Source organism: Miscanthus floridulus, unplaced genomic scaffold (assembly GCF_019320115.1).
Source record: "Miscanthus floridulus cultivar M001 unplaced genomic scaffold, ASM1932011v1 fs_775_2_3, whole genome shotgun sequence".
Taxonomy (NCBI): domain Eukaryota; kingdom Viridiplantae; phylum Streptophyta; class Magnoliopsida; order Poales; family Poaceae; genus Miscanthus; species Miscanthus floridulus.
Genome location: NW_027097254.1, coordinates 5,485 through 14,995, shown reverse-complemented (window position 1 = coordinate 14,995; position 9,511 = coordinate 5,485). Strand labels below are relative to the sequence as shown.

Below are 9,511 nucleotides of genomic sequence, written 5' to 3'. Positions count from 1 at the left end.
TGCTGTGTCCAATGATGCGTGGAACACAAAGAATGCCCCAATAATGATTTGTTTTTTTTCGTGCCCAATGATTTGCATTGCTTTTGGTTCATCTCATCCTTGGACGACTTGGACAACGATTATATTAATTGCTCGCTGATTTGCTGTCAATCTGGCATTGCCGTCATCGGACCGGACGCGCTGTGTGCATCACGTACATGCGCGGCGAACTGTGTCTTATGGAAAGCCAGTGGTGGTTGTTGCACATGTTCGAACAATTATTATGAGGAACCGTTAGATTTTTATAAGCGTCAAAATATAAAGGAGTACTTATAAAGGGCGTACTCAGTGCAGAGAGCTCCCTGCTCTGTACGGGGTCTGGGGAAGGGTGTCAGTGGCAAGCCTTACCCTCGCCTGTGCAATGCGAGGAGACCGCGACTCGAACCTCGGGACCTTCCGGTCACAGACGGTAAGACTCTACCGCTTACACCAGGCCCGCCCTTCAAAGGAGTACTTATAGTGAAAGAAAAAGTTCATATATAATACTAGTCGTGAATTCCTTCATACCTTTTCTCCTTTTATTCTATTCGGAATTCTTCGGTGTTTAAAAATTTTATAGTTCCAATCGATTTATCCAAACAGAATAACATCGGAAGCATTAGAAAGCCCGAGCAAATTGGATCGGCTGGATGATGCATGCTACCGTGGCATGTTATATACTCCCTCTGTTCAAAATAGGTGACTTTTTTTTTACTTTTAGACATCTTGTTTGACCAGTTCGTCTTATTTAAAATTTTTATATAAATATTATATATGATTTATTTTTATTATTAGAGATGTTTGAATAATGATTTATTTATTTTATAATTTATATAAAAACTTTGAATAAGACGAATGGTCAAATAAGATGTCTGAAAATAAAAAAAAATATCGCTTATTTTGGAACGGAGGGAGTAGATATATAGATAAGAGCTTCTATACTGTAAGATCCAAGCTGGTTGTGTGCCAAACTATGCGCTGACCAGCATGCACAGATCAATATGCCATCGCTGTTGACGACGGCAGCAGCTGAAGCCTGAAGCGGACGAACAACAACCATACCTAGCTGCGCCTATAGTACTAGTACATGTCACGGCGGACGGACGGCGCCATCGATGGATCGCCCCATCACCATCCACATTCCACCAGCAACCCCCATGGCCTATGTATTGGGAAGCAACAGGGACAGCACGTACCGCTGAGCGCAGATTGATTGATTAACGTAAACAACCCGGAAAAAGGTGGTAACGATCGAATGCTAAGCCCCATTCGCTTCGAGAAATTTGAAGAAATCTGGAGGAATTTGTGAGAGAAAAACACTTATTCTGGATGAAAAAAAAAAACAGATCAAACCGGATTTAAGGGCATGCGAACGGAGCCTAATTCCCTTCCCTTCTCCACCAATCGTCTCGATCTGCGATAGACGACGTGCGTCGTGGCATCTGCCTGTTGCCAACACGCAAACCAGCGGATCGATCGGAGTCGGAGCAACACCACCGCCTGCGCGCGCCCCTCACTCATCATCCCAACTCAAGTCCACACAGGCGTTCCGTGCCGTGCTGGGTGTGCTTTCGCGCAGACGTCGCGGGGAAGGAAGGAAACCAAACCAAAGACGCCTGCCGGCTGCCGCGGACGCGTGACCGATCGAGGCCGAGGGAGGCGCCGCGCCCGCGCGCGCGCGCGATCCACGGACCGAGCATGCGTCGTGCGTGCCGCGCCGATTCATGCTGGCCCCTCCCCGTGAGGCGTGAGAGAAACAAACTAGCATAAAACCCAAACCGGCGAGCAGTGCACGGGAAATGCGTGATGTCTTGGCCGAGGCATGTTCGCGTGCTCGGGCCGGCCACGCTACCCAACTCATCCTATATCTCTCTCCAGCGTGCCAGAGGTTTGGTATCCTGCCGATTGCCAAACTCTTAGGTAGGGTCGGTCCCCGACACAATTCGATGCACCATGTGCTACTAAAAAAAAAAGAGCAACCTAGCTAGGAAAAACAAACGTTTTTTAATTAATAATTAAGAATAAAAGAAGTACCTAATTCGAGGTGAAGCTTGAACTCTGTGGCACCTTCCATTCAACTACTTGTTGAGATGGGTTCATATATGTTCATTTCTTACAATCTACCAAGTGACGAGAAGATGGCGGTGATGCCCACTGCCCACATATAAAGTTCTCTTTAGTTTTCTGCTCAAATAAAAGCGTTTAGGTGATGTTTCATTCAGGTGAAGCTATAACAAATTAGAAGGGGTTCACATACCTTGTGGCTGTGGGTGCATAAACATGTCTCGTATGGTACTTATATAGTACTTAGAATTTTAATCAAGTTCATTGTTTTTTTCATTTTTTTGGGTGCATTTGTACCCCCTAACCACAACTTACCTTCGCCTCTAGTTTGGTTCGACCTTTTTTTTTTGTCTACCATTGGTTCACCATATGAACGGATAGTGTTGCTTCTCCCAGTTTGTAGCCAAATCACCTAGTAGGCGGTTACTGGCCCATACAATCTTGATGCCGCTCTCAACCCTGTGTTATATGATTTCACTTCCTTCTTCTCGATTTCACTCCCTTCAACGACTTCTCCCTCTAGACTCTCGAGCTCCCGAGCTCCCTATAACCATACCATGACTTAGTCCCCCTTGAGATTCTTCTTCCCTACACCACACACAAGCGATCCTGCTGTCAGGTCCCTCAAGATTCTCTCTCCCTCCATATTCTTGCTACCATAGAGAAGAGAATGCCCCAACCAGGAGAATAAATAGGGTAAACTAATTGTAGGATATTTATTGATAGACACTGCTCAATATTGTCTTAACCATTATGCCCTGACTATTATTTTACACCCTTAATAATTATCTAAAAAACTCATAACGTCTACATATGAAGTCGAAGATGAAATTTATATCAACACTTGTACAGCTCAATGAGATCTACAACTTTACTAGTTAACAAGTTTTTTTATTTAAAATTACTTATGACACCAAAAGTTTTTTCTAAAAAAATTCTTGAATTTTAAAATTCAAATTTAGAGTTTTTAAACGACATCAAATGTCAACACAATTATCAAGATGATCCATATCTCTGCAGTTGATATTCTTTGATAAAGCCATTTAGAGTCCTAAATGTTTATTTTATTTTACTAGATTTTTAAAAATTCAAAATTTTTATTTTTTCAAACAACTTAGGTATAGATTGTGTTAACGTCCGAAGTCATTTGAAGATTCTTTTTGAATTTTAAAACTAAAAAATAAAACAAATAATTAGGAGTCTAAATAATTTCAAACAAAAAAGAATCAACTAAAAAGTTTTAGATCATACTGATAACTGCTATGTTTGTATGGACCATGTCAACATCCATGGTCATTTGAAAAATTCAGATTTTTTTGTCTCTCTAAATAGTATAAAATTTAAAACTTATCAACTACAAAACTATATATCTCATTGAGCTCTACCGGCCTACTATGCCAAAGTTAAGTTTTTTAAATAATAATTAAGGTTCGTAGTATAATAGTCCGTAGAATAATGGTCACCCTTAACTTTTTTTCCACTTATTTCAAAATATTATACTAATAATATTGTTTTTTAAAATATATCTCAGTAAATATTAATATTAAAAGATATCTTACAGCAAATTTACCGATAAGCACATGAGGCAGCGAAAGCTCATTCCAACTCGTCAAACTGCTCCTAGTCAACAAAAGCAGATACCCAGGTACTGTTTAGATGGTAAATTTTTTTGGCGAAACGCTACCGTGCCACTGTCGTTGTTATTTGGCAATTAACCTAATTAGGCTTAAAAGATTCGTCTCGTGAATTTCGTCTAAACTGTATAATTAGTTTTATTTTTTATTTATATTTAATGCTTCATGCATGCGTCCAAAGATTCGATGTGACAGAGAATTTTGAAAAATTTAACATTTTGGAGTAAAACTAAACAAGGCCCGGTCTAAAAAAAAATACCCTCAGACTCTACCTAGAAAATGGTACTAGGTGCAACTGATTGGTATGGTAGGCCCAGCTGGCATCAAGGGTCGCTGCTGGGGTCCCTGTAGTCAGCGACGCAACAAGACCAGCAAGCAACAGGCCAACAGCCAATAACCAGCCAGCGCGCGCCGCCACCGACACGCGGCCCCGTTCGGTCCGCCGCCGCCGCGTTGCCTTTGCTTCCTCCCGAGGCGTGCCCCACCTCGCGGGAGGAGATGGACTGCTGCCGGCACGTGAACCCGTTCCGCGCCTGCTGCGGGGCTGCGCGGGCTGGGCTACCTCATGGTGGCGCTCGTCGCCGCCATGGTCGCCTTGTCCTACTACGCCGTCGTCGTCTACACCTGGGGCCCCATGGTCCTCGCCGGGGGAGCAGCCGCGGCAGGTGCTGCCGCCGTGATCGCCGCCTTCCACATACTCGTAAGCGCCGACGCCCTCGCTCCTCTCCCCTTTGTGTTAAGATCTATGTTCAGTACTACAGCGTGAGACATCTGCAATAAGCTTATAGAGTCTGAAAGATTTTATTTCCGTCCAAAGTTCTGACTTAACTATAGAAATTCCCACCATCGATCAGATTGCACATTTATCACCGTTACTCCTTTGGATTGATTCTAGGGTTAGTTAAGCTATGCTTGTCAAATGTGCATCCTAGACATGTACACTGGGTACTGAATTATGATGCACTCACGCGTTGCTGGTGGTATTCTCTGTTCAGACCCGTATTATTGTGCAACTGTTAAAATGTATTTGACTTGTGAAACAACTCCGTCATTTTTTTTGGAAGGGTTGACAAAAGCTTTGCCGAGATTTTATTAGTAGAATAAATAGAAAAAAAAAGGATATTTACAAAGTGACAAACAACTCCGTCATTTGTGGGTCACAGTTCGTTTAGGATCAGTTGGTGGCGATTAATCGTGGTTGACCCGAGGAAACGATAGGTTGCTCTGATTGAGCTGTTGCTGGACACCAAACTAATTAGTGACATATTTTTTTTTTTTGGTGGTAACTGGTATGTGTTCTTGGAGGCTAAACCACATAACTACAATCTCTGCTATCCTCAAGCTGCAACTTTGACCTCGCCTTTTTCATATGAATATGTCAGTAAATAGTCATGGAATATTTGTTCTCAACAATAAATTTAACTATACCTTTTTCACATAAGTTAGCGGTCCCCAGATGCTTTGTTTTTCATATTAGCAGTCATAGCTAGAGAAGTTTGACTGCACGTTTTGTTTTTCTCGAATATGGTCTTCACGTTTTAACATCATACGGAGTATATTTCTGAATGGAACATTAACTACACATGTGCCAGGTTTCTGTGGCATATTAGGTTAAGTAAATGACGGCGAATGTCTTGGTGGAATTTCCTTGGAATGATGGGATTTATCCAATGAAATACTACCCATCCAGACACCCGTTTCTGTAGCATATTAGGTTAACTAAATGACGGCAAATGTCTTGAATGAAGTGGATGTTCCATTTCCTAGATTCATAAGGGGAAAAAAGCTTTGATTCTTCCAGCTAGACTGAGAATATCTCGTTTTATACACAGTACCTTGAATATATTATATTTTTTACTTTCTAACATGAACTTTAAAATTAGAAACACGAATCATGATTATATTTGATTCTGTCTTGCTTAAACTTCTTCAGGGATCTTGTTTCTTCTGCAGCTTGCAATGATTCTTTGGTGCTATTTGGCGGTTGTTTTCACTGATCCTGGTGCTGTACCTGAAAACTGGAGACATGATGCCGAAGATAGTGGGAATCCTTCATTTTCCTCTTCAGATGAGCAAGGAAGTGCTCCTAGATATTGTTCTCGCTGTCAAAATGGCAAACCTCCCCGCTGTCATCATTGTTCTGTTTGTAAGTCATCTTTCCTGTGGATGGCAACTAACCTTTCAACTTATGACCACTGCTTGAAAAGTTGCAACCAAACGATTGTTCATTAGTGATTCTTTGCCCCAGTCACATGTTAACTAGAATTTGTGGTAGTTATCATATCTATATTAACTTTTTCTTGGCACTGTTCAGTTTTTTTGGTTCCTGATCCGGATGTTCTTGTTGATGTTCCTTGCTATGATTAAAAAAAACAAACACTGTCAGATTTCTGCAAAATATCTAGTGGTTATAGTGGCATTGAACATTAACCAGTTATCGTATAGCAAATCTACAAGATATACATGCATAGCCAAGAAAGTCTTTGATTTTCTTCTGGTTTTATTAGCTTGGCTAAGGATCTGCCATCCTCTTACCTGATTTCTATTGCATCCATAAAATTTAGGATGAATAAGTTAGATGTCATCTAGTCTTTCTCTGGGTTCTTGTTTTAACCTTTGCTTTTGACTATGCAGGTAATAGATGTGTGCTCAAAATGGACCATCACTGCATTTGGGTAGTGAATTGTGTTGGAGCAAGGAACTACAAATATTTTCTCCTTTTTCTGGTACAACTGAAACACTTAATGCGGCTTCCCTGTTCGTGCTTATTCTACACATTTGTATCACTTAAACATTGTTTGTCCCCTCTTCATTTTTTTATATTTTTTCTGTTTTCCTGACCATGTGGCTACATAGAGTGTTCTGTTTTTGAAATGTTATTGTTTGGCATGTTCTTGCAGAAACTGTCACTATATTTGCACAGTTCCATAAAACTGACTTTATTTCTTAAAAAATGTGGATAGCTCACGTAGTTTGACATGGAGCACTATTTTCTTGCCAAACTGTATGTAGAAATTTGTTTATACATCTCTTTATGCTGAAAAAATATTTGATTCTCCTGCAGTAAGGAACCTGTAAATGCTAAGTAATCAAGGCCTTCAATATTTCTCTTGAAGTTCAACCATTCTACTGGTTTGGTTGTTCTTGTAATAAATACTTGGCAATAATTCTGTTTCCTAGTGCTGACATTCCAACAATCAATTACCGATTAATAGTATTCAGTTGTGCAAGCTCTACTTTCTGCTACTAGATAAGTTTGTCAATCATTAACAAACAGTCCTAAAAGTTGAGGCCAGGTCTGTACTTAGAACCAAAGAGACATGATTGTATTTTTATTACTTTTTACCTCCCCTATAGTGATGTTCTCTGTTTGCCTGTTTAGATACCTTATTTCTTGTTATTTATTTCTCTTAAAGTTGATTTTCCTATGTTATATAGGTGTATACATTTATTGAGACTGTGCTGGATACCTTGGTACTACTTCCAAACTTTATTGAATTTTTTCAAGATGAAAGTAGGCGTTCCAGCTCTCCCGGGGATATTGCTACTCTATTTCTTGCTTTTGGTAAACCTTTTCCTTTCCTTGGAAGCATCAAACTTACTTACCTCAAAGTTATGCAAGTTACGTAACAGTTGGTCTTTGTTGCAGTTCTCAATTTGGCATTTGCGCTGAGCCTCCTCTGTTTCATTGGCATGCACGCTTCTCTTGTTACACGTAATACGACTTCTATAGAGGTGATTCTGTGACATTAGTTCTCTTGCTTTAATTTCCTTTTGCATGATTCATAAATAAAAAAAAATGTCTTGATGACACAGCAATCTTCATCTACTTAATTACCTGTTAATCTGGAAAGTGGATCAAATGTGGCCATCATGCACTGTAATATTCAAAACTAGCAGGTGACCCCGCGCAATAGTGGGGAAAAAAGATTTGTATTGCGCCGCCAAAAAAAAATTCATAAAAACCCGTTGCTGTTCGCAGGAAACCCCGTACTGTTCACCTTAATGGGTCAGTACTGTTCGTAGCAACCCGTTACTGTTCGTAAACCATCGCACGTTGACTGTGCCGGTAACAGTGATCTGTGAGAGGGCCGGTAACAGTGATCTGTGAGAGGGACGGAAGTTGGGCGGTTGCACGCTCTTTATATATATATGTATAGATGCTGTATTCGTCAAATGGAATTGTATAGCTCACACAAAGCCTTTCCAAACTGTCCAATCATTTTAATTCAGATTTTGATTGTTTTCTACTCTTGCTTCTCAGTCAATAATTTCAGCACTGCATCCCAGTAGATTAATACCTTGTTTCCTTGGTGGCATTCCAAAAACATTACAATATGATTGCTTTGGATCAATCTTGTTCCAGGTCTATGAACGAAAGAAGTCAGTTTCATGGAAATATGACCTAGGATGGAAAAGAAACTTGGAGCAGGTAATCTTTATGGTATAATTCACTGCTGATCTTTATATCATACGTCCCGGCCATTTGTAATACAGGTTACTGCAGGTCTTTGGTACCAAAAAGTTGCTCTGGTTTGTTCCCTTGTACTCTACAGAGGATCTGCACAATATCCCAGCGCTTCAAGGCCTTGAGTTTCCTACTCGCTCCGACGCGATTGTCTAATTGCATATGATGCCAAGCTAGCAGAGTGGCAGCAGTGTATTCTATGACATAGGGTCGTCTCACATTTACACTATAGGATTTCTATACGGAGATCTGTTAATTCTTTTTTGTACAGAAATACACATGCAGTTCTTTCGTATACCAGCTGTGACCAAACAGATATTTACACAATCCTGTTAATTCTTTGGTTGATTTAGATTTTAGACAATTTATTTTCCTCCCTTGCATTGCAGCAACTCCAGAAAAAAAGTGTTAACCATCAACTGCTAACACGCCTTGACCCTTGTGTGTGTGTGTTTTGGCGAAACTCCTTTTCCTCCCTTCCATTTGAACTTCCTGTATTCCAAAATACCCTAATGCACTATCTTTTTCGAATTCCAATTTTTTGCATAGTTAAAACATTTTATGCATCTTTTTTTTGTGAATAAAGTATTTTATGTATCTAGATATATAGTTAAAGCAATGTATTAAAAAAGCTAAAACGTCTTATAATTAAGAATATATAGTTAAAGCAATGTATTTAGAAAAATCAAAATATCTTATACTTTGGAATGAAAAAAGTACAATTTGTTTGTCCGATGTCCACTCGATTTGTTTGCAGGAGCTGCTTGTGATGCTCATTTCTTGCTGTTGCAGTATTTTATTACTCCCTCCATCCTAAAAGAATGCAATTTTGGAACAATACTATGTTTTAGTATATCAAGTTTGATAAATTATAAATAAAAAATATAAATGTTTATAATATCAAATAAATATCATTAGATTAGTTACAAAACGTATTTTCATAATAAATTGATTTGGAGCCATAAATATAAATAATATTTTACTAGAAATTTGGTTAAACATGAAACACTTAAACTTAGTTAAACGTGAAATACTTAACCTGGCACGCTTAAATTACATCTTTTTTGGAACAGAGGTAATATTCAATTAAGGCCGTGCCCAACGCTCCACCCTAGATGTATGCCCTGGCCTCCACCTATGTGTGCAGTGTACACATCAGCTCAAGTAGGTAGAATAGCTATTTTGGCCTCTCAACTATTACTCAAGGCTTAGCATCGTCCCTGAACTTTCAAAACAGCCGTTTTAGTCTTTAAACTCTACTTTTAGGCTCAATTTCATCCTAAAACTATGAAGATAATCGTTTTAATCCTCAAACTTTGCATTTTAG

The 9,511-nt window shown here is 39.5% G+C and overlaps 1 protein-coding gene across 1 annotated transcript; it reads left to right on the top strand.

Moving 5' to 3' along the window:
* The first annotated feature begins 4,048 nt into the window (after positions 1 to 4,048).
* Positions 4,049 to 8,561, top strand: LOC136533037 (probable protein S-acyltransferase 12). Its single transcript, XM_066525609.1, is given in 8 exon segments — positions 4,049 to 4,253; positions 4,255 to 4,416; positions 5,670 to 5,862; positions 6,351 to 6,442; positions 7,155 to 7,281; positions 7,366 to 7,451; positions 8,083 to 8,148; positions 8,224 to 8,561. Coding segments are annotated over 8 exon segments (882 nt in total). The 5' UTR covers positions 4,049 to 4,214; the 3' UTR covers positions 8,341 to 8,561.
* The last annotated feature ends 950 nt before the right edge of the window (positions 8,562 to 9,511 follow it).